General features: G+C 57.8%; 1 protein-coding gene and 1 pseudogene across 2 annotated transcripts; both read right to left on the reverse strand.

Annotated features, from left to right (window-relative positions):
- Positions 1–1,937: 1,937 nt before the first annotated feature.
- SERF2 (small EDRK-rich factor 2) lies at positions 1,938–4,317 on the reverse strand. 2 transcript variants are annotated; one of them, XM_050967249.1, is made up of 3 exons: positions 4,231–4,317; positions 3,129–3,237; positions 1,938–2,289 (listed from the first exon to the last, which is right to left on the reverse strand). In XM_050967249.1, the coding sequence occupies exons 1-3, from the start codon at positions 4,235–4,237 to the stop codon at positions 2,226–2,228; spliced, it is 180 nt and encodes a 59-aa protein (XP_050823206.1). In that variant the 5' UTR covers positions 4,238–4,317; the 3' UTR covers positions 1,938–2,225. The 2 variants fall into 2 exon arrangements, with proteins under 2 accessions (XP_050823206.1, XP_050823205.1); XM_050967248.1 differs by having other exon boundaries at positions 3,129–3,425; positions 4,231–4,315.
- Positions 4,318–5,704: 1,387 nt separating this feature from the next.
- LOC127057948 (peptidyl-prolyl cis-trans isomerase FKBP8-like) lies at positions 5,705–22,749 on the reverse strand (annotated as a pseudogene).
- Between the last annotated feature and the right edge of the window lie 265 nt (positions 22,750–23,014).

The following is a 23,014-nucleotide window of genomic DNA, read 5'->3' on the forward strand; positions in this document are numbered from 1 at the left end:
TTCCTGTATTCCCAGGCATACAACTCACTGTTCTGCGAGACCAGTGCCAAGGATGGCACCAATGTGGTGGAGGCTGTGCTGCACCTGGCCAGCTGAGAGCCCAGCACTAGGAGTGGGTGCAGCCTCTTCCCTTGGCCTTCATGGTGGGAGACCGTTGGCTGCAGAAGAGTACCTTGCTCGCCACTCAAAAGCCCTCTCCACCCAGAGGCCCAGCCACTCTCAGCCCAGGGGGAAGAGATGTGTGTGTGCACCATCCCCCTCCCTAAGGGGGGAATGTCCTTTGCCCCTGCTAGGAGGTGCTTGGGAGATGAGGGTTTGTTCACAGGGCCCCTCTTCCAGCCAGGAGGAGGCGGCTGCCTGCTGGTAACATCTGTGCCTATTGGCTCCACAGGGAGGTGAAGAAGACTGTGGAGCCAAGTGAAGATGCTAGCGGACCCTTAACTGACCTGAGTGCCCCTGCCAGGCAGGCACCTCACTCGAGCTGCTGTGGGACCTAGTGCAGAAGAGAAGGATTGAGCCTCTGGCTCCTTTAACCAAAGGGGGCAGACAGTGCCCTGCTGTCGCTTGGGCAAGGCACCCCATGGAGTGGGGCTGGTCTGCAAGCTGAGATCACCCTGGGCCAGAACATAGGCGCATCGGCTCAAACGCCCACTCCTGTGGAGGGGTTGGTACGTGCCCTGCTCGAGAGCCTGGGTGTGCAAGGCATGGCATGTTCCTGCCTGGAGCAGCTCTGGGAACTGTATTCTGAGTTTAATGCAGATGTCGCTGTTGCCATGTCAGTCCCAGGATATTAAAGACAAAGGGGGGAAATAATCTCTCTTCTTGGACCAACTTCTGGGGGTAAGAGTGACAAGCTTGCGAGCTCCACAGGGACGAGAGGAAGAGCTTGCATAGCTCAGAAACTTGGCCCTCACTCCCAGAAGTTAGTTCTTATTGGACCACTCCCTCCCCCAGTTTGGCTCCGAGATCCTGAGCTGAAGTGGGACATCACTCTGCTGCCCCAGGCAGACCCAGCTCCATGTTTAACCCTTTGCTGGCTGCAGGGCTCTGGTTGGGTTGCTTTGGTATCTTAGCAGCTACTTTGCCTTACAGCATAGGAGAGGAGAGAAATGGGCATCAGGCTTGTTCTGGCCTCGGCTCTTTAACAATACATTATTTTTGTAGTGGAGACTGTTCCCTCCCCTGTAAGTGATGGGGGGCTCTCACCTCAGCTCACCTGCCTATAGGCCTCCTTTCTCCTTCCTGGGCCTACACCTGGCCCCCTGCCTTTGTGTGCTTGGGGCAGTAGGACCTCAACTGTTGCTTCCCTGCTTATGCATGACCTGGGACGTAGTGCCACCTCCTCCATGAGCAACTGGCACCAGCCAGCTTGCTCCACACCAGAGGGCTAGGGTCAGCCTGGCCTACAGCTCAAGGTGGGGGTCCATGCCCAGGGAAGCAGCCAGCAAGGGGAGAGGTGGTCTGAGCCTGCTACCTCTCAGGCACATCCCCCAGCCCCCCAAAAAACAAAACAAAACAAAAAAACCACCCAAGCCTGCTCTGCATCCTCTCCCCTGGCTCCACCACTGCCTCCCCCATTTCTCTGGGCTGGGACCCAGCTTTGACCACTAGGTGCCAAAGAAACAGTCTCACTGCCTGTTGACAGTTCTGGGGGAAGGGGAGGAGAGAATGGGGTCAACCTCTGGCACTGCCAGTGCATTGGCCTTTAAGGATTTAGCCTGTGGCTTCCCCTGCCCTTCCTGTGAGAGATTCCCCTAAGCCCTGCCTTGGTGCTAGCTAGGTCCAGGGCCATGCTTTCAGCTTGAGAGGGCTTGGGCCCTTCCAGGCTCCCCTGTATGAGGCAAGCAGCTCCCTACCCGGGAGCAGGGAGGGAATGGCACTTCAAGGAGGAGGCTCTGCGGGGCCACGAACACCGACAAATAATTCAGCACCCCGAGGAATCCAAAAGCTACTTTAATACATGGAAGTGGGTCCCATGTGAATAAGGGCGAGGGGCTCCTGCAGCTGCTTGGCTACGCAGCACCAGGCCACCCCTCTGGGCCAACACTGGCTGCACATTGTAGAGAGTGGGGAGGCGCGGACAATCCTGGCGGGCTACACGCTTTGCATTCTACCAGCAAGAGGGCCAGAAGGTTGTGATGCGCTGGAGAGGAGGGCAGGGCAAGCACAAAGGTGAAGGGCAGGGATGCTGCTTCACTTCTGGGCCAGACCAAGTTCCCCACACTTTATTTTGGTTGTTCCTTCTTCTCAATGGCCTTTTTCTGCTTCTGCTGCATTATCTCAGAGTCTCTAGTGGGAGAAAAGGAGCCTGTTAGCTGGTGGGCCAGGAGAGTGTAGCTGTGTCTGCTGGGGGCAGGGAAAGCATCTCAGGTTGTCTGGTAGCAAAAGCAGTCGGCAGAAGATTTCAGCACGAGGGAACTACTGGCCAGAGCAGGAGTGGCAGATCCAGGGCCCCCAAACTTCAGATTCAGGAGAATTGAATTTGGAAACCTTGGGTGGGTGGATGGAGGGGGCAGGACACAACTAGTTGAGGGAGGTGGGGATACAACAGGATCTTCTCAAAGCAGTAAGAAGAAACTGGGGCCCACAGGTAGGGGGTACATGCTGCTGGAGGATAGGGAGAGCAAGTTACTGAGCATGCCTGAGAAATCTTGACTGATGAAAGAGACAGCATCCCCGAGCGCAGGAGGGAGGGGAAACGAGAAGATGGGGAGGCAGGACACTCATTCGTTGTTATTTCACAGAAAGCCGAATGGCAGGATGTTCTGCCCGGGGCCCAGCTCTAGACACACTGCAGGTGAGAATGCTGGGCTGTGACCCCCATGCTAGCCCTGGGTCCCAGCAAAGGATGGCACTTCTACGGCTACACCATGGACTGACACAGCATGCAGGGGCCCAGGGCCCTTTGAGCATGAACCTCCCTCTTAGAAGAGAGCCAAGACCCCGCTTCCTAGGAGCCCTCCAGAAGCAGCTCTGGCAGGTGGAGTTGCTGCAGGGAACATGGGGCTGCAGCCCCAGTCAGGAACCTAGGGCCTGGTTCAGTCAGACGCTGTGTTCCAGAGTCACAGGCCAGGAGGTGGAGAGAACAAAGCAGCCTCTTGCCTCTTCCTCTGATGATGGATAGTTACCTCTGCTTGCGGGCAGCAGCCGACAGGCCGTCATCACGCCGCTTTCCCTTGCCCGAGTCAGTCTGCTTCTTCATGTTCTTCTGACGGGCCAGTTCACGCTGGTTACCGCCTGCAACGACACCAGCAGAAGACTGACTCGCTGCACCCTGGACGAGACAAGGCCCCATGACCCAGCCCCATCAGACGCCAGCTGCCCTCCTGTCTGAGGTACTTCTGGAAGCAAGGAGCACATGCCTGGGATGAGACGTTACTGGGAGGTCCCCCGGTGCCAGCGCTCAGGCTGGGTTACTGGCACACCTGTCAGTTCAGAGAATGGTCACTTGACCACCTGTCTTTAAGAACAAACGTGTCAGTATCCAAGGGGCAGCAGCATGGCACTCTAAGCAGGTGGTCCCCATGGAGCCCCAGGGAAGGGCTGTTCAGGGTTAAGGAGCCTGAGTTGTGGGGGGGGGGGGGGCTGGGTGTGCACCCTGAAGAGCCCGGTTCATTCAACAGCCGAGGCAGCAGCCGCAGGAGCAGGGGTGCTGAGAAGAGTAACTTGTGCCGGCGCACGAAGTGCTCCACCTAGAAGCCCTGCCGTGCTCTGGCACTGGCACTGCCAGCCCGCTAGCAGAGGGAGCTGGCGCTGCTTCCAACGGGCTGGGACGCAAAACCCAGGCTCTTGAAGCAACCTTTCAGCCAGCACTGAGAGACCAACCCCTTGGACCCCCTAGGCCACAGCCTCTGGCTCTCACAAGTGGGGCTGCCTACTCCCAACCCCCCCTGCTCCCCACATAACCCTCTGGGCTCCCCTGTTCCCCAGAAACCTCTCCCCTACTCCTCACAGACAGCCCTGGGCAGCCCAGCCCCCCACACCCCTGTTCCCTAGAAACCTCCTTCCCTAGAGCCCTAGGCAGTCCAGCCCCACACCCCCCTGCTCCCCAGAAACCTCCCCCCCCCGAGCCCTGGGCAGCCCAGCCCCACACCCCCCTGCTCCCCAGAAACCCCCCCCCAGAGCCCTGGGCAGCCCAGCCCCACACCCCCCTGCTCCCCAGAAACCTCCCCCCCCACGGGCCGAGCCCCGCCCCGCGGCAGGGCCAGGCCGGGGCCCCCCGGCACCCACGGGTCATGGCTCCGCTCGGCTGCGTCCGCTCGGCGGCCACGTCCCGGGCTCCACCCAGCGCCGCTCCCCATTGGCCCGCGGAATGCGTCACCGACCGCCACATAGGCCCGCCCCCTGGATGCTTCTCATTGGCTCAAGCTGTGAGGGGCGGGGTTGTGAGTCGGTTTTATGATTGGCTACGGAAAGGGGCGGGGTTGAGGGGCGGGCGCTCCGGGGGTGCTGTGTTGGGGGTGGGGGATCCCGGCGCTCCGGGGGGTGCTGTGTTGGGGTTGGGGGGAGGTCCAGGCGCTCCGGGGGGTGCTGTGTTGGGGGTGGGGGGAGGTCCAGGCGCTCCGGGGGGTGCTGTGTTGGGGGTGGGGGGAGGTCCAGGCGCTCCGGGGGTGCTGTTGGGGGTGGGGGGAGGAGATCCCGGCGCTCCGGGGGTGCTGTGTTGGGGTTGGGGGGAGGTCCAGGCGCTCCGGGGGGTGCTGTGTTGGGGGTGGGGGGAGGTCCAGGCGCTCCGGGGGGTGCTGTGTTGGGGGTGGGGGGAGGTCCAGGCGCTCTGGGGGTGCTGTGTTGGGGGTGGGGGGAGGAGATCCCGGCGCTCCGGGGGTGCTGTGTTGGGGGTGGGGGGAGGAGATCCCGGCGCTCCGGGGGTGCTGTGTTGGGGGTGGGGGATCCCGGCGCTCCGGGGGTGCTGTGTTGGGGGTGGGGGGAGGAGATCCCGGCGCTCCGGGGGTGCTGTGTTGGGGGTGGGGGATCCCGGCGCTCCGGGGGTGCTGTGTTGGGGTTGGGGGGAGGTCCAGGCGCTCCGGGGGGTGCTGTGTTGGGGGTGGGGGGAGGTCCAGGCGCTCCGGGGGTGCTGTGTTGGGGGTGGGGGGAGGTCCAGGCGCTCCGGGGGTGCTGTGTTGGGGTTGGGGGGAGGAGATCCCGGCGCTCCGGGGGTGCTGTGTTGGGGGTGGGGGGAGGTCCAGGCACTCCGGGGGTGCTGTGTTGGGGTTGGGGGGAGGAGATCCCGGCGCTCCGGGGGTGCTGTGTTGGGGGTGGGGGGAGGTCCAGGCGCTCCGGGGGTGCTGTGTTGGGGGTGAGTGGGAGGTCGAGGCATTCTGGGAGCGCTGTGTTGGGGGTGGGGGGAGGTCCAGGCGCTCCGGGGGTGCTGTGTTGGGGGTGAGTGGGAGGTCGAGGCATTCTGGGAGCACTGTGTTGGGGGAGGGATGAGGTCCAGGTGCTCGGGGGTGGGGGGAGGTGAGGCCTGGGTCCAGCCCTCTGCATGCCCCAATCCCTGCGCTGAGATCAGGCCTGGCTGCAGGGCGCTGGCTAAACAACAGCCAAGTTTATTTACAAAGACACACAGGTCACTGCTAAAGTCCTGTCAGCTGGTGATCCTGGCTTCGCTGGGAACGTGGCCTGTGTCCTGTGCTGGACAACCCAGGTCTCGCACCTGGCCCCCCCCCTTTTCTGTGGGAGGGGCTGTAACCCCCCAACATCCCTCGTGTCCTTGGCTAGTCTCAGCTCCGTGTTGTCAGTAAGATGGAGGTCACCGTGCTGCCGAGAGCCACAGCCACAGCACCAAAAAGCAGCTTCCAGGGGATGACCTGGAAAAGACAGGAGGCAACTCAGCTAGTGTCCTTAAACAGCTGTGGGCCAGTGGGGTCCATCTGCAAGAGGAGAAGAGAGAGATGGAGAGAATGAGCTTCACAACAGCCACCTGCACGGCAAGATCCCCACAAGGCAGCCTGGGGCCATGGGCAGGGGCAGGGCCGGCTTTAGGGCAATTCCCGTGAATTGGGCCCCGTGCTAGCGCCTTTTTAATTTTTACTTATCTGGTGGCGCTCTTGGGGTCTTCGGCAGCATTTTGGCGGCTGGTCCTTCACTCGCTCCTGTCTTCGGCAGTGGGTCCTTGAGTGCCACCGAAGATCCAGTGTGAGTGAAGGACCCGCTGCCAAAGTGCCGCCCAAGACCCGAGTACTGCTGGGTGAGTACGAATCAGGCCCCGCACTTGCTAAAGCCAGCCCTGGGCAGGGGTCACCAAGCTCCTTGTCTTGGGAGGAGAGCGCAGCCCCTGTACCTGAGATGGAGGTTCTCTTTCCATTTCTGACTCCACAGGTCATCTGAGTGGGCTGTGGTCTCGCTACTTGTGATTCAGGGACAGTGATGCTGACCTGTCTCGTAGGGAGAGGGCGTAGCTAAGGTGGTGGTTGTGTGTCAAGAGCTTTGAGATGACAGAGGCGGGCCAAGGAAGGCTCTGATTCATCTCCCTCCCCACAGCTCGACTGCCAGCCAGGCTACTTGTTCCTGCCTTAGTTTCTGGGTTTCATTGCTGGGTTAAAATAACGAGGAGTCCTTGTGGCATCTTAGAGACTAATAAATTTATTTGGGCATAAGCTTTCATGGATTAGAGCCCACTTCATCGGATGCATGAAGTGAAAAATACAGGCGCAGGTATAAATACATGAAAGGATCGGGGTCGCTTTACCAAGTGCGAGGTCAGTCTAGTGAGATAAATCAATGAACAGCAGGATACCAAGGGAGGAAAAATAACGTTTGAAGTGGTAAGAGAGTGGCCCATCACAGACAGTTGACAAGAAGGTGTGAGTCTCTGCAGCCTTCCAGCCCATCCCTGCACAATGCCAGATGGGGCTGGGAGTGTCTGCATGGGCCCTAGCTAGGCAGGGACCTTGTGAATGGATGTGATGGGGTGTGCAAGCCCCACACTGATAAGGGCTAAGGACCAGCCCTGGGCCCAGACAGTTCTGCCCAGCTGCCCCTGCTGGATATGCTCTCGGTGGAGGCTGAGGTCAAAGGGGGCAGCTCAGCTCAGTCTGAGGGACAGTTGTGTGTTGCAGGCTCCTGCTGAGAAGCTGCTGGGCTCTGGGTGGCCGGGCCCAGGCCCTGCTGCCAAGCCACCACAGAGGATGGATGGCATCGATGAGCCATGATGGAAAGAGGAAGACCCTCCTGGAGCATCCAACTGCCAGCGTTCTGCTCACGTACACCAAACCCAGCAGGCACCCACTGCGTGTAGACCATGGTCTCCTGTTCATGGGCAACGGGGGAGTGTCTCCACCCAAGAAGAGGTGACACAGCCTCTACCTGAGCCTTCCAGCTGGGAATAAATCACTGGTAAAACTTGGGCCCTTGGGTCAGGAGCCGCAGGTTGGGCAGGTCCAGGTTAACAAGGTAGGGCCCTAGGTGATCAGGCTTTGGAGGCAGACGCAGGCATAACTGCGACCAGTGACAGTAATGGGGAGGCAGAGCTCTTGTGCCGGAGCAGCACCAGCATCCTGGTTGGGCCAAACCTACATACCCATGTGCTCTGGTACGCTGCTGGCTGCACCAGGTCGTCCACACTTGTGGGGGCAGGGCGTTCCAGCGGCCCTTTCTGACGCTTCGCTAGCTTTGAGAGCTCAGCATGGATTGCCTGAAAGAGACCAAGAGAGGACAGCAGGTCGTTAACCCTGGAGGGCTCCACCTGCTTCCTTCTGGAGCATGGAGTGGGGGCTTTTGGTCCAGCAACTGTCATTCCTCCTGCCTCTCAACCCTTTTTTATAATGGGATTTTAAAAAAAGGGTTGTACACTAAGAACCTTTTTCTATGGCAGCAGCTTTACTAGGAATCTCGTTGAGTTCACTCCGGGTTAGTCAGGGCTCCCGGCCTCTATTTCCTGTTCTGCCATTCACCTGTATGACCTTGGGTAGGTCACTGCCCCCTGGGCCTGTGGGGGGGAACAACACGGAGCACCTGGCTAAAGCACTTGGGGACCCCTGCGTGAAATAAGCAGGATCCTGGCTACCCCTGTAAATGTGCTGCTTGGCGGCAGTGCAAGGGGATACAGCTCCTCGCTGCCCATCCGCTCCAGGGAGAGTGGATAATTTGGGAATTAGCCCCTGGAGGGGGGCCATTGCTCTGCTCTTTACCTTTGTGGTGGGCTCTAGCTGGAGGGCTCTCTTTAGGATATTCATGGCTGCCTGGTCCTCACCTTGTTCTGACAGCAGCTGTGAGACAGAGGAGACGGTAAAGAAAAGAGGGGAAGCAGCTCAGGCGGCATAGCGCTATGGGGGATGGGACGCAGTGATAAGGGGGAAGGGCTCACATGGAGAGAGCCTCAGATACAGCCAGAGGAAGAACCATTTGGTTACTAACTCCCAGTACTTTTCTCTTGGCTCCTCTTCCTTCTCTCCTGCTGCCCGTTCCCCGCGCCCCCCTCTCTCTAGCTCTGACAGGCCCTTTGGGGTAAGGCAGGGGCACTCAGACTGGGGTGTGTGACCCCTCAGGTGGTCGTGAGCTGTCAACCTCCACTGCCAAGGCCGCCTCGCCACCTGCATTTATAAGTGTTAAATAGAAAGAAGTGTTAACGTATGAGGGGGGTGGCACTTGGAGGCTTGCTTTGTGAAAGGGGTCACCAATACAAACGTTTGAGAACCACTGGTGTAAGGGTCTCCAGCCCAGACTCAGAGCAGTTGGAGAGAGAGGGCCTGACTGACGAGATCTCATCCTGGAACCTGCAGCTCCGATGCTTCTAGTCTCCCTCCCCTCCATCTCCTACCATCCTTTCCCCTCATCGCCCAGTCTGTGCCCCAGTCTGCTGGGTTCCCTTGGTGTGGGGCTGGGCTGTACCTTGCCTTTCCTGTAGAGAGCCTTCACGTTGTCGGGGTCGATGTGCAGCACTGCATTGCATGATGCTAGCACCTCCTCAAACAGCTGCAGCTTCAGCTGGGCAGCCGCACAGTTATTAAGACATTTCACTCGATGCTCTTGCAGCTCCTCTTCCTCCTCGGGGCCTGGAGGGACTGGGAATGAGCCCAACAACAACGCAGTCAATGCCAGCTGGGACCAGTATGCTCTGCAGCTCACTCAGCTGCTAGGTAAAGGAGAACATGTAACCCGAGTCCTGTGCCAGCCTCTTATCTCTTGACTCTCTTCCTTGCTAATCCCAGACCCTCTTAGGGGGGAAGTCTCCAGTTTCCTCTCCACTCAACTCGTGCCCCAAGCCCAGGTGGCCTCATATTTTACCTGCACCAGGTGCATTCAGGATGCCCAGGGCCAGCTGGTAGGATCGCATGGCCCACTGGTACTCCTCCCGTTCAAAGTGGAAGTTCCCTCGCTCCCTCTTCTGCTTGCTGAGGCTGATTCGTGCAGAGGGTGGCAGAAGCCCCAGATCGGGGCTGTCCCGGATCTGCAGCAGGGTCACCTCATACAGTAATGAGGCATCTGATGGGATATCAGGGTCCCTGGAGGGAGGAAGTGAGATTTTTGCCTTTCCCCAGTACTCCCTTCCCTGGGCTCCTGCACTCGGAGTCAGGGTGCAGAGCCCCTTGGCTTCTGGAACCCCAGAATCACAAACAGTGCGGATAGTTGTGATTTTACTAGGGACAGCTGGGCCAGGACGACAGGCCCCTCCAGGCAACCAGCACCAGGATTACACTTTGTTCCCTTAGCCAAAGGAACAGTGAGGGGTTGGCAGCACCTTGCTGCTCTAAGCCCAGAGGAGGGAAAGGATCACGCACAGCCTACCTGCCTAGGTGACCGTAAGCATACAGGAAGCTGGTGAGCAGGAAGGACACCTCTCCTAGCTGCATGGACTGGACACCGAGCTCCAGAGCCTGTAGAGAGGAGGACAGGGTAGAGTGGTTTATTCCTGCCCCAAGACATGCACCCATTGCACTGCATGCAGGCTCCCCTTGGCCCAGCATGCTGCAGAGAAGTTAGAGCTCAGCAGTGCTTTCGCTAAGTTCCACCGTCTGTTCCCTGGCATAGAAGGGAGATGGCTGGCTCCTGGTGCTGGGCAGTCTTTAGGGAGTGAGACTAGGGTCTCTATTCCTTTCTGTTGCTGTTGCATGCCAGAGTCAGGGGAGGAATCTGCCCCACAAGGCCCCATTCTTGTGGCATCTGCTGCGGATACGTGGGTGGAACAGCAAGGGGGGGTGGTAGAGAAGGGTGAAAGGGTCAGATCGGGTTCTGAATTGCAGCTGAGCTGCTGGGCCCTTGACCAGTAGCAGGGCTTGGGATGGATGTGGGCTTCTTTTCCCCAAGTGGGGACTTGCCTCTGGGCAGACGTGAAACTGGGAGTCTCTCTCCTCTGAGGAACCCTGGGGTCAGGATGTGATGGGAAGTCTCATCTACTTCCCCTGCCCCCACCTTGCCCCAAGGGGTGTAGATTCTAGCCAGACCTAGAGGGGCTTCTTGGCAAGAATCATTTTCTGTAGCTGTCCTCACAGGCTTCGAGGTATTGATTGAGCCACAAGCAGGGTGTGGGGCGGGAGCAGCAATGCTGCAGGATAGGTGTGCAAGCAGGGTGTTAGCCAGAGGTCCCTGGGGGGTGGGGGTGTTCTGGCAGCAACACTTGTCACTAAACCCCACATGCTTGTCATGTGTATCCCCAAAGGTGGCATGTGAGCGATCCGTGGGAAACGAATAACTCACTGCTCATTAATATTGTGTGATGTCTGTTTCGGGGGCGTATGAACTGTTACGTATGTGCTAGACTTGTGTTCTCAGCCATGCACAGGACCAGGCTGCCCTAGATACCGCAGTGTATTTGCTTGGCTGACCAGCCTTGGCATCAGGCAGGGAGAATGAAGGTGCATTTATAAACCAAGATCAACAGAACCATCTGGCTACCAAGGGGAGCAGGTAAGAAGGCAACTATCAGCAGTGGGCAGGGGAGGAACCAGCCTGACATCTTCTGTGACAGTGCACATCAGTGGTTTACGGCACTCTACAGCCAGGGCGTAAGCAGTTGAATCAGCGGATCGTGTACAATCTTGTGTTATACGTGTGTATCGAATATGAAGGCTGATGACACACTGATGATTACCCTCTTTGAAAGGTATCTCTGTTAACTGTGGATGCTCACAGATACTCTGCTTTATAGTCTGTGACCAAACAAAGAGAAAACAGGCTGTCTCCCAACGATGTCAAACAAGGTGTGACCAGAACCAATGGAAGCCCCAGTGATGGCTCAGTGGGATGGGAAGTACACAGTAGGGAAGACCAGCCTCGGGTCATCTAAGTCTGGGAGCAAAGCAGTGAGTTTGGGGAGAGAAAAGAAGCCATCTTGGCATCCATCACTGGCCAGACACAAGGGGCTAGCACTCTGCAAGCTGAGAAAGGCGAGTCCTTCAGCCAAGGGGATTGGAGTCTCTAGGAACTGAATATAGGTGAAAAAGCTGCTTAGGCAAGGGTCTTTCATCTAGGAAGCCAAGGGAAACCAGTCCCTTGCACGTCTGTGGAAGGTGACTGAGGGACAGTTGGCCATGGCTGGAAAGAAAAAGATCAGTAAGAAATCTACCTTGAACTAAGGCTATAGCTGGTTGAGTTAAGTCTAGGCCACCAGAAAGTGTATTTTACTTGAAGCTGTTTGTAATCACATTGGCTTTATCCCTTGTACTTGAACTCACATAAGGGCCTTATAGAGGGATAGCTCAGCAGTTTGAGCATTGGCCTGGTAAACCCAGGGCTATGAGCTCAATCCTTGAGGGGGTCACTTACGGATCTGGGACAAAATCAGTACTTGGTCCTGCTAGTGAAGGCAGAGGGCTGGACTCAATGACCTTTCAGGGTCCCTTCCAGCTCTAGGAGATAGGTAGATCTCTCACTTTTGTTAATAAATGTACTTTACTTTTACTCTAAACCAGCCCAGTGCTGGGTTTGAAGTGAAGTGATCGTTAGCAGCTTGTTGCCTTAACTGGAGTTGTGTTTTTGTCTCTTTAAAGGAGCAATGGAGCTTATTGCTCCTCTGAATGTTCCCAGAGAGACTGGACGCCTCAGGGCAGACGGTTTTGGGGAAACTTGGGACTGGGGTGTGGTGGGGACACTTGGTGAACAGTCACCAAGGCTGGTGGAGACCTGAGCATGCTGGAGTGTAACAAACCAGGTGCTGGAGTCATGGTTGCTGACCCAAGGCTGCTCAAGGCACAGACACCCTATGTGGGTTTGTCTGCTGGTTGGGAGAGTCCAGACAGGCAGCTACAGCAGCAGTGTTTTAAGGCCCTCAGGGTTACAGGACAAGTGGTGAGAGAACCTTGGACTAGTCTGAATTGCACCCCAAACTGTGACGTGGGACCTATGGCATTAACACAGCCTGGTGGGCAGATGAGTCAGCCCTCCCATCATCATGGCATGTGTTACACACCAGTAACATGCTTGGCTCTGCAGCAAACACCAAAAGGTAGTCAGTCCCTATGCCTGAGGGGGACTTCCAATCCAGGGGGCCCACAGGGCAGGGGCAGCCTGAGGAGCAGCTGTTGGGCTTTTGTCTGTCTCCGCCTCAGCTCTGACTTTGCTTAGTGGCTCTCTTGCATTTACCATGGGGCTGCTGTTAGGAAGCAAGAGCCACCCCAAAGTGCATATCCCCTCTGGGCATTCCAGTACATCTTGCATCTAGGTGGGGCAGGGACTGGCTCCATTTTCATCCCTGCACACAGCTCTTAGCAAGTGATCACAAGAACAGGTCCCTGGTGGGGCCTGCAAGCCACTGTGTGAGGCTGGATCCTGTGCAACCCCACAGCCGTCTCGCTTGCTCCTTTCCAGGTTCAGTTACTACTGACTGGGACCCACTGCAGACTGGTGTGTGTGTGGGTGTTTTAATAGGATTCTAGAGCCTGCAGTTGACTGCTACTTCTGTTGACACTTAGGCATGCACCATAAATGCCTCGGTCACACGCCTGTGGGTGCGCTGACTTCAGGGACTGGAAGGGCCCAGGAAGGGTTTTTAGACCCAACAAATCCTGCGCTTGGCAGGGGGTTAGACGGGGTGACTCTTGCAGATGGGCCCTTGTTACCCTGTGGAGCTGTGATTCTCAGTGGGTGGACTGGCCCTCTGGGCAGCTTTCCAGTCAGTCAGCCCTTCCCAAGGGCTGAATCCAGGAGCTGGGAATTACTACCAGGAGTTTATTTGCCTCCTTGTTTATGCCCCAGCTCTGTAAGGGGCCAGAACAGCCAGGAAGAGGTTTTGTAACTGCCTTGCACAGCCAGCAGGGGGAGCACAAGTGTGTTGTGTAGGTTTTACAGTCTGTTTGCAATAGCAAGATGGAATGGGAAGAACGTGGGTCCTGATGCCTATGGCTGGAGTCAGGCATTTCAAAACTGGCAAATGCCAACCTCCAGGGGCACCAAACCATCCAGCCTCGATGGTGACGCTGTCCTTTGAGTGCAGGAGGAGACCAGACCTGTGTGACGTCCCCCTGCTCCAGGATGAAAGTCAGCTTTGGGTCCTTCTCCACCAGGCTGCCATCCTCCAAGACTCCCAGCAGCTTCACAGTCACCTCCTGGCCTGGCTGGGGTCTGCTGGCCTCTCCTTGGCCTTCTCTCACCAGCAACTTCCTCAGGAATCTGTCCTCTTGGGGAAGCAAACAGGGAGAGGGGAATCAGCCCAGGGGAGCAGGAGCCCCTGCCGCAGGACTTGTGGGACTCCACTGGGCAGAGAGGGACCTGTTCTTCCCACTCCAGCCAGGGGCACTCCTCACTCTCACTCCCCATCCCCTCAGGAGACTCCTTCATATTAGACCCCTTGTTTTAGTGCTTCTGCCTTGGCTCTGCAGCATTGGTCAGTGAGGGGGGACCTCAAGGAGGTGACTGCACTTCCCTAAGGGCCGCTGTGCTTTATTATGCGTATTATGGTAGCATCCAGATCGGTGCCCCGCAGGGCAGGGCGCTGCATAGGCACCAGGAGAGATGGGCCCTGCCCCAGAGTCCACAGTCTATTTACACCAGGCAGAGCCAGGCTGTGAGGAGAGACACGCCAGGAGAGGGGAAGCAATTTGCCCAAGGTCACCCAGTGGCTCAGCCAGAATTAGAATCCAATTCTCCTGAGTCCCAGCCCCATGCCCTGCCCCGTTTTATACGCATGTTTCTCTCAGCAGCAATTTTGTGGCCTGGAAACCTGCCCATTGCCACTGAAGCTCAGCTGCTGGAGTTCAGGGCCACACCCCCTCTGCCCAGCATGCTACTCAGCAGCTCTGAAGGGGCCGAAAATGACCCATGCGCAACACTTGGTGTCTGTGCACCCAGCAGGAGGCTCATTCAAGCCATGCTGCCCCAGACTGGCTAGCCGAATGGCAGTGTGCCAGGCACAGCTGGCCGGCCAGAGACCCATCATCCAGCAGTGCTGTGTCCCCATGTTGCACTGCAATCCAGTGCCAGCCGGGAGGCAGCCAAGTAAGTGCGGTAGACAATGCCAGTGTGGGTGCTCCAGGAGCCCGTCAGCTCTCTGCCAGGGCCGGTGCAACCATTTAGGCGAACCAGGCGGTTGCCTAGGGCGCTCAGATTTGGGGGCGCCAAAAAGCGCCCCCCAATTTTTTTTAAAATGCTTGACCGGCCGCTGCTGCTCGGACAGAGAGGGTGTGATGGAGTAGGGGCTGTCTGTGTGGGCAATGGGAGAGCAGGGGAGGACTTTAGGGGATGGACGATACCAGAGCCTGTAACCTGAGCTAGGTAAGGGAGGGGAAAGGTCAACACCTTTGCCTGGGAAGGGGACAAAGGAAGGGAGTGGCAGGAGGGAAGCAGTTTGAGTTTGAGCTTGGGGCTGTGTGGATGGAATTCAGGGTATCCTAGCTAGGATCCAAGCACCCTGAAAGCCCAGAAGGACCCGGTGGAGGGGTCCTGACTGTGCCTGCAAGCTCTGCTGTAACCTGTGTTCCTGTTGTCCAATAAACCTTCTGTTTTACTGGCTGGCCAAGAGTCACTGTGGGTCCCAGGAAGAGGGGTGCAGGACCGGACTCCCCCACACTCCGTGACAACTGGTGGCAGCGGCGGGAGATACTGCACCCCGTGGACGACGCTTCCTGCAGTAAGTGACTGGGGAGCAGTAAAACGAAGGGGTGGTTAACCCCTGAGAGTGTGTGCCCAGTGAGAAGGACTTTGCAGTAACAGGGTCCCCCGGGGGATTGCAGCGAGTGGTCCCAGGGGCGGAGGAGTCTGCAGCTCGACCCTGACAGAGAGGTAGTGACCTCAAGAAGGGTTGGTGCACTAGGGGTCCCCCTGGAAACTATGGGGAACGGCGAGCACCCCGGCCTGTGAGTGGCCAGCAGGAAGATGTATGCAAGTGCGAGCTGCTGGAGCTGTGCAAGCAGAGGGGGCTGCACCTGGGGAGACTCACCAAGGACCAGCTGATTGCCCAGCTGGGGCAGGGAGACCGCATGAATGAACGGAGCCCTGTCTCTGAGGGAAGCAGCCGGGCAGATGCAGCGCAGGCACCAGTGTTGTCCCCCTGGGAGTGGTCAGCCAGCGGACGAGGGCTTCCCGAGACCTCCCCTTCCTAGGCCTAGGGGAAGGGCGGGGAGGAGCCCAATGAATACCGAGGGCACCGTGACCCCCTCGGCCAGCAGGGGATCCTCCCGGCGACGCTCGGCATCCGTGGAGCGGATGCGGCTGGAATATGAAAGGGAGCTGAAATGGGAGGAGCTCAAGTTAAAGAGGCAAGAGCTGGAGGAGAAGGTGAAACAGCGTAAACATGAGGAGAACCAGCGCCAGCGTGAGTGGGAGGAGAAGGAGAACCAGCGTAAACATGAGCTGGCTCTCCCCCCTTCGAGACTGAACTGAGCGGGGTCACTCTGCCCAGTGACCTGGGGAAGTTCAGGGCCCCCTCTCCGGGACAACGCGTCCGCTATCAGGTTGGCACTTCCCTTCACATGGACCACGTCCATGTCATAGTCCTGCAGGAGCAGGCTCCACCTCAGGAGCTTGGCGTTGGCTCCTTTCATCTGGTGCAGCCAGGTCAGGGAAGAGTGGTCGGTGTACACAGTGAAGTGTCGCCCAAAGAGATATGGCTCTAGCTTCTTAAGGGCCCACACCATGGCCAGGCATTCCTTCTTGATGGCCGCGTAGCTTCGTTCCCAGGGTAGCAGCTTCTTACTCAGGTACACGATGGGGTGTCTCTCCCCCTTTTCATCCTCCTGCATTAACACCGCCCCCAGTCCCGTGTCTGAGGTGTTGGTGAACACCATAAAGGGTTTGTCAAAATCTGGGTTTGCCAGAACTGGGCCACTAACCAGAGCCTCCTTCAGCGCCCGGAAAGCCTCCTGGCACTGCTCAGTCCAGATCACCTGGTCTGGCTTCCCCTTTTTGCACAGTTCAGTGATGGGGCCAGCTATGGCACTAAAGTGGGGCACGAACCTTCGATAGTACCCCACCATCCCAATAAAGGCCTGGACCTGCTTTTTGGTTTGGGGAGCAGGCCAGTTTCTGATCACCTCCACCTTGGCTGGTTCCGGCTTCAGGCAGCCGCTCCCCACCCGATGGCCCAGGTAAGATACTTCAGCCATCCCACCTTGCACTTCTCAGCCTTTACTGTTAACCCAGCCTTTCGGAGTCGGTCCAGGACTTGTTTAACCTGGGACATGTGGTCCTCCCAGGTCTGGCTGAAGACGCAGGTGTCGTCAATATACGCCAAAACTCTCCATCCCCCTCAGTAGCTGATCCACCAGGCGCTGGAAGGTGGCCGGCGCTCCCTTGAGGCCGAAGGGCAGGGTCAGAAACTCGTAGAGCCCCAGAGGGGTGATAAAGGCCAATTTCAGCCTGGCATCTGCGTCCAGCGGCACTTGCCAGTAGCCCTTTGTAAGATCCATAGTGGTGAGGTACCGAGCACCTCCTAGCTTGTCTAGGAGCTCGTCAGGCCTGGGCATGGGGTAGGCATCAGATACGGTGATGGCATTGAGCTTCCGATAGTCCACACAGAACCGGATTGACCCATCCTTCTTGGGGACCAGCACCACTGGCGAGGCCCAAGGGCTGGAAGACGGCTGGATCACCCCCAAAGCCAGCATGTCCCTGACCTCTCTTTCAAGATCCTGGGCAGTTTTACCAGTGACCCGAAAAGGGGAGCATCTTATAGGGGGATGTGACCCGGTCTCCACCCGGTGGACAGTCAAATTAGTGCATCCAGGCTGGTTGGAAAACAGCTGTCGGTATAGATGCAGCACCCCCCTGATCTCAGCGTGCTGGCCCGGGGTCAGCTGATCAGAGAGGGGAATCGCCTCCAGGGGGGAACCAGCTTTTGTCCCAGGGAATAGATCCACTAAGGGGTCATCTCCCTGCCCCTCCCAATGTCCACACACGGCCAACACCACATTCCCCCTGTCATAGTATGGTTTCATCATGTTCACATGGTACACCCGACGGTGATGTGCCCGGTTTGACTGCTCCACCACATAGTTTACCTCATTCAGTTGCTTGATAACCTTGAAGGGCCCTTCCCAGGCGGCCTGGAGTTTGTTTCTCCTCACGGGGATGAGAACCATCACCTGATCCCCAGTGGCGAAGGCACAGGCCCGTGCCGTGCGGTCATACCAGACCTTCTGCCTCCTCTGGGCTCGGGCCAGATTCTCCCTGGCCAGGCCCATGAGCTCGGCCAGTCTTTCCTGGAAGGTCAGGGCATACTCCACCACTGACTCTCCCTTGGGAGCGGCCTTCCCGTCCCATTCGTCCCTCATCAGGTCTAGGGGCCCCCTTACCCGCCTTCCATACAACAGTTCGAAAGGTGAAAACCCGGTAGATTCCTGGGATACCTCCCTGTACGCGAACAGCAGGTGAGGTAAGTACTTGTCCCAATCCTGCGGGTGCTGGTTCATAAATGTTTTTAGCATCATCTTCAGCGTCCCGTTGAACCTTTCCACCAGCCCGTTGGACTGGGGGTGATACGCTGAGGCCCAGTTGTGCTGGACCCCACATTTCTGCCATAAGGACCGGAGCAGGGCTGACATGAAGTTGGACCCCTGATCCGTTAAGACCTCCTTGGGGAACCCCACCCAGCTGAAAATTGTCAGCAGCGCATCTGCCACTGTGTCTGCTTCGATAGAGGACAAGGCCACCGCCTCGGGGTAGCGAGTGGCAAAATCCACCACCACCAGGATGTATTTCTTCCCTGACCGGGTCGTCTTGCTGAGGGGTCCCACTATGTCCATGACCACCTTCTGGAAAGGTTCTTCTATGATGGGTAAAGGCCTCAAAGCCGCTTTCCCCGTGTCCCGGGCCTTCCCCACCCTCTGGCAGGGGTCACAGGATTGGCAGTACTGTCGGACCTGGGTAAAGACTCCAGGACAGTAAAAGTTCTGTAGCAGCCTCTGGCTGGTGCGCCAGATTCCCTGGTGCCCTGCAAGAGGGATGTCATGGGCCAGGTACAGCAGCTTGTGGCGAAACTTCTGGGGGACCACCAGCTGCCTCCTGATCCCCCATGACTTTACTTCCCCTGGGAGAGCCCATTCTCGGTACAGGAACTCCTTCTCCCACAGGAACCTCTCCTTGCAACCTCTCCTCATGGTCTGTACCGCACTAAGGTCAGCCCAGTCCCTGTGCTTCCGCAAGGAGGGATCTTTCTGCAACTCGGCCTGGAACTCAGCAGCTGGGACAGGGATGGGGACCGGCTCTCTCTTGCTGGCTGGGTCTGAGGCTGCAGCCTCTCTGAACTGTGCCCCTGGGCATTTCCCACTCCCTGGGTTAGGGTCCTGCACCTTGGGTCGAGTACCTTCCCTGTTGTCGGGGTGCAGTGCCATTTGCCGACTCTGATTATGAGTCACGACCAGGGCACTCTGGGTGTTACTAGGCCAATCCTCAAGGTCCCCTCCCATTAACACGTCCGTGGGCAAATATCGGTGTACCCCCACATCCTTGGGGCCCTCCTTGGCCCCCCACTTCAGGTGTACCCTTGCCACGGGCACCTTGAATGGGGTCCCGCCCATGACCATCAGGGTCAGGTAGGTGTCTGGCACCATCCGATCTGAGGCCACCACCTCGGGCCGGGCCAGCGTCACTTCTGCGCCCGTGTCCCAGTACCCAGTGACCTTCCTCCCATCTACCTCCAGGGAAACAATGCACTCTTTCCGGAGGGGCAGCCCCGCACCCACCCGGTAAACCAAAAACCCAGAGCCTGGAGCATCCACAGGTGGTATGTTGCCAGCCCCCCTTTCCTGGGAATGTAGCCCCTCCTCCGATTGGGTTTTTACCCAGTCCACCCTCTGCGGGTTGGGTCTGCTTGGTCTGTCCCTGAGCTTGGAGCACTGGGCCCATTTGTGGCCTCGTTGGCCACAGCGATAGCAGCCCATATCTCGTGGGTCCCCTTGAGTGGGTCGGAGGGACCTGACGCTGGATGTTCCCCTTTTGGGGGGGTTCTCCATAGGCCCCCTTTGGGAGGTCCCATGATGACTCTCTCTCTGCGTTGAGGCAGGCCTGCTCCTTCGAGACTCCTCCCTGCCATCCCCTGCCCGACTGTCCACAAATTGGTCGGCCAGCTGGTCTGCGTGCTGTGGGTTCTCCAGCTTCTGGTCCTTCAACCACAGCCTCAGGTCGGACGGGCACTGCTCGTACAAGTGCTCCAGTATGAATAGGTCAAACAGGTCCTCTTTAGTTTGGGCCCCAGCTGTCCACTTGCGGGCATACCCCTGCGCCCGGCTGGCCAGTTGTAGGTATGTGACCTCACGGGTTTTACGCTGGCTCTGGAACTTTTTCCGGTACATCTCAGGAGTCAGCCCAAACTCGCGGAGCAGGGCCTGTTTGAACAGTTCGTAGTCCCCTGCCTCCGCCCCTTTCAGTCGGCTGTACACTTCCACGGCTGTGGAGTCCAGTAAGGGGGTGAGAACTGCGATCCTGTCTGCAGGGTCAACCCTGTGCAGCTCGCAGGCACTCTCAAAGGCCGTCAGGAAGGTATCTATGTCCTCCCCCTCCTTACGCCGGGCCAGCAAGCCCTTATCAAAGCTCTTTGTAGGCTTGGGTCCCCCCTCACTCACCGCAGCCGGGGCCTCACTTCTCCTCAGCTGGGCCAGGTCCAGCTCATGTTTACGCTGTTTCTCCTCCTCCTCCCGCTCATGTTTACGCTGGTTCTCCTTCTCCTCCCACTCACACTGGCGCTGGTTCTCCTCATGTTTACGTTGTTTCGCCTTCTCCTCCAGCTCTCGCCTCTTTAACTCGAGCTCTTCTCATTTCAGCTCCCTTTCATATTCCAGCCGCATCCGCTCCACGGATGCCGAGCGTCGCCGGGAGGATCCCCTGCTGGGGGGTGGGCTTCGCCGGGCGGATCCCCTGCTGGCCGAGGGGGTCACGGTGCCCTCGGTATTCACTGGGCTCCTCCCCGCCCTTCCCCTAGGCCTAGGAAGGGGAGGTCTCGGGAAGCCCTCGTCCGCCGGCTGACCACTCCCAGGGGGACAGACACTGGTGCCTGCGCTGCATCTGCCCGGCTGCTTCCCTCAGAGACAGGGCTCTGTTCATTCATGTGGTCTCCCTGCCCCAGCTGGGCAATCAGCTGGTCCTTGGTGAGTCTCCCCAGGTGCAGCCCCCTCTGCTTGCACAGCTCCAGCAGCTCGCACTTGCGCAGCTTGGCATACATCTTCCTGCTGGCCACTCACAGGCCGGGGTGCTCGCCGCTCCCCATGGTTTCCAGGGGGACCCCTAGTGCACCAGCCCTTCTTGAGGTCACCACCTCTTTGCCAGGGTCAAGCTGTCCTCCGCCCCTGGGACCGCTCGCTGCAATCCCCCGGGGGACCCTGTTACTGCAAAGTCCTTCTCACTGGGCACACACTCCCAGGGGTTAATCACCCCTTCGTTTTACTGCTCCCCAGTCACTTACTACAGGAAGCGTCATCCACGGGGTGCAGTATATCCCACCGCTTACACCAGTTGTCACGGAGTGTGGGGGAGTCCGGCACTGCACCCCTCTTCCTGGGACCCACAGTGACTTTTAGCCAGCCAGTAAAACAGAAGGTTTATTGGACAACAGGAACACAGGGCTTGCAGGCACAGTCAGGACCCCTCCACCGAGTCCTTCTGGGCTTTCAGGGTGCTTGGATCCTAGCTAGGATACCCTGAATTCCGCCCACACAGCCCCAAGCCCAAACTCAAACTGCTTCCCTCCTGCCACTCCCTTCCTTTGTCCCCCTTCCCGGGCAAAGGTGTTGACCTTTCCCCTCCCTTACCTAGCTCAGGTTACAGGCCCTGGCATCGTCCATCCCCTAAAGTCCTCCCCTGCTCTCCCATTCCCCACACAGACAGCCCCTACTCCATCACAGAGGGAGTCTGAGCTGCCCGCGGCAGCTGGCTCAGTCTGGCACCGGGCTCAGTCTGGCACCATTACCCCTCACCAGGGCCCAAGAAGCAGTCAAAAAAGTTGGATGGACTGGTTAGGTTAGTTGTCGTGCTGTTGCTTGGCCAGTGTAGAGACCACTGAATGCATAGTATTCCTCTGTGATGTTCTGTCCTGAGCACAATTGGCATGTTATGAGGTAGTGCCTGTGAGGGACAGGTGTCTGTTTATGTCATCCAGCCATCATGTCATAGGTCTTCTGGGGGGGGGGGAGCTTTTTCATCCTGCTTTCATTGGATCAAAGTCAAAGATTATTTTCACAGGGAAGTTAGTAGGCGTTTAGAGCAGATGAACATACCACCACAGAGAGCACTTGGCAACCATTTGAGTGTGTGTGACCTATTTAGTTAGAAAATGGAATTTTTCATTCAAATTGAGTTTGTACCATTTGATGTTTTTAATCATTTGGAGGTGCATGGCTAGTTAGGCAGAATGGGTTCCACAGCACTCCCAGTCAGATTTTGATATGAAGGAAGGACGTATACGTGACTAAAAAAGGTGTATTTCTGATTACAATCAACATTGCTTAATTTTAAGGGAAAGTCATCTTGATCTCTTAATCAATATTTATGTCAAACAGTTGATGAAATTCAAATAGTTAATTATAGTAAGTGACATGCATTCTCTATCCTTTGCTTTTAATAGTGAACAAGAAAAAGGACTGATAGGAAAAAAATTTCATTTTTTTCCATTTACAGTTGATGTAGCCTCATGGCAGATAAAAAAAAAAAGGTCTGGGGCACAATTTCGTGACCGTGTATTGTGTATAATGTATGTGATTTTTTTGGGGGGGGGTGCAAGATGGAAGTTTCACCTAGGGCGCAAAATATCCTTGCACCGGCCCTGCTCTCTGCCTTGCTCTCAAGAGTAACTCAGGAGTTGTGCAGTGGAGAGGATGGGGGGGCAGATGGGAGCTTTCCAAAAGTGGCTCTGGGGTTTGTTTTCCAGTCACCCCTTCCTACCTTCCCTCTCCCTAGTCCTGCTGACTCACCTGTGATATCTGCCCAGTCAGCGTCAGTAAACAGCTCCCCGAAGCGGCCTTGCTTTGGCCCCAGAACACGCTCCAGACCCTGGTAGAATTGCTGCTCCTCCTCCTGGGGCAGGGGGGCCTCGACTGTAGTATGGGGCAAGAGGAACTTGACCACCCGTCCCAGACAGGGGCTCCCCTCCAGCTCCGGGGCTGCTTGGCTCGCTGCTGGTTCAGCGGATGCCGGCTGGTTGGCACACTGGCTCTCTGTGTCCTCCTTCCCCACCTGCGACATCTCCGCAGGCTCCTCGGCTTTGGCCCTGGGAGAGGAGTCGTCTGGCCGCGGGCCCCCTCTGCAAGCCCCAGGCCAGCCCCCCGCAGACTCAAAGCCCGCTCGCACAGGGGCTCTTCCGAGGCTGCGGCTGGGGTGCCCGGGCAGCGATTGCCCTGCCCAGCTCCAATCGCATTACTGCGTTTGCCAGGCTGATTAGCCTAAGCCCCCTGCAGCCTGGGGCAGGCTGCGCTAAGCCCTAAGCTGCCCGGCCACGGCTCCCGGGAGCTGCCCCCGGGCACGGGCTGAGCCGGGCTCGGCCGCAGGGTGCCCAGGAGCAGGGCCCGGGCACGGGAGGGCTTGGGTGGCTCCTGCTGTGTCCGGGGCCCGATCCCGGCCCTGGCCCCTCTGCGCCTTCAAGGAACAGGGGCGGGGGGCAAAGGGCTGCAGGCCCGGACCGCAGAGCGCGCGGGGGCTGCTAATGCGATTAGGGGATTGG

Source organism: Gopherus flavomarginatus, chromosome 9 (assembly GCF_025201925.1).
Source record: "Gopherus flavomarginatus isolate rGopFla2 chromosome 9, rGopFla2.mat.asm, whole genome shotgun sequence".
Lineage (NCBI taxonomy): Eukaryota > Metazoa > Chordata > Testudines > Testudinidae > Gopherus > Gopherus flavomarginatus.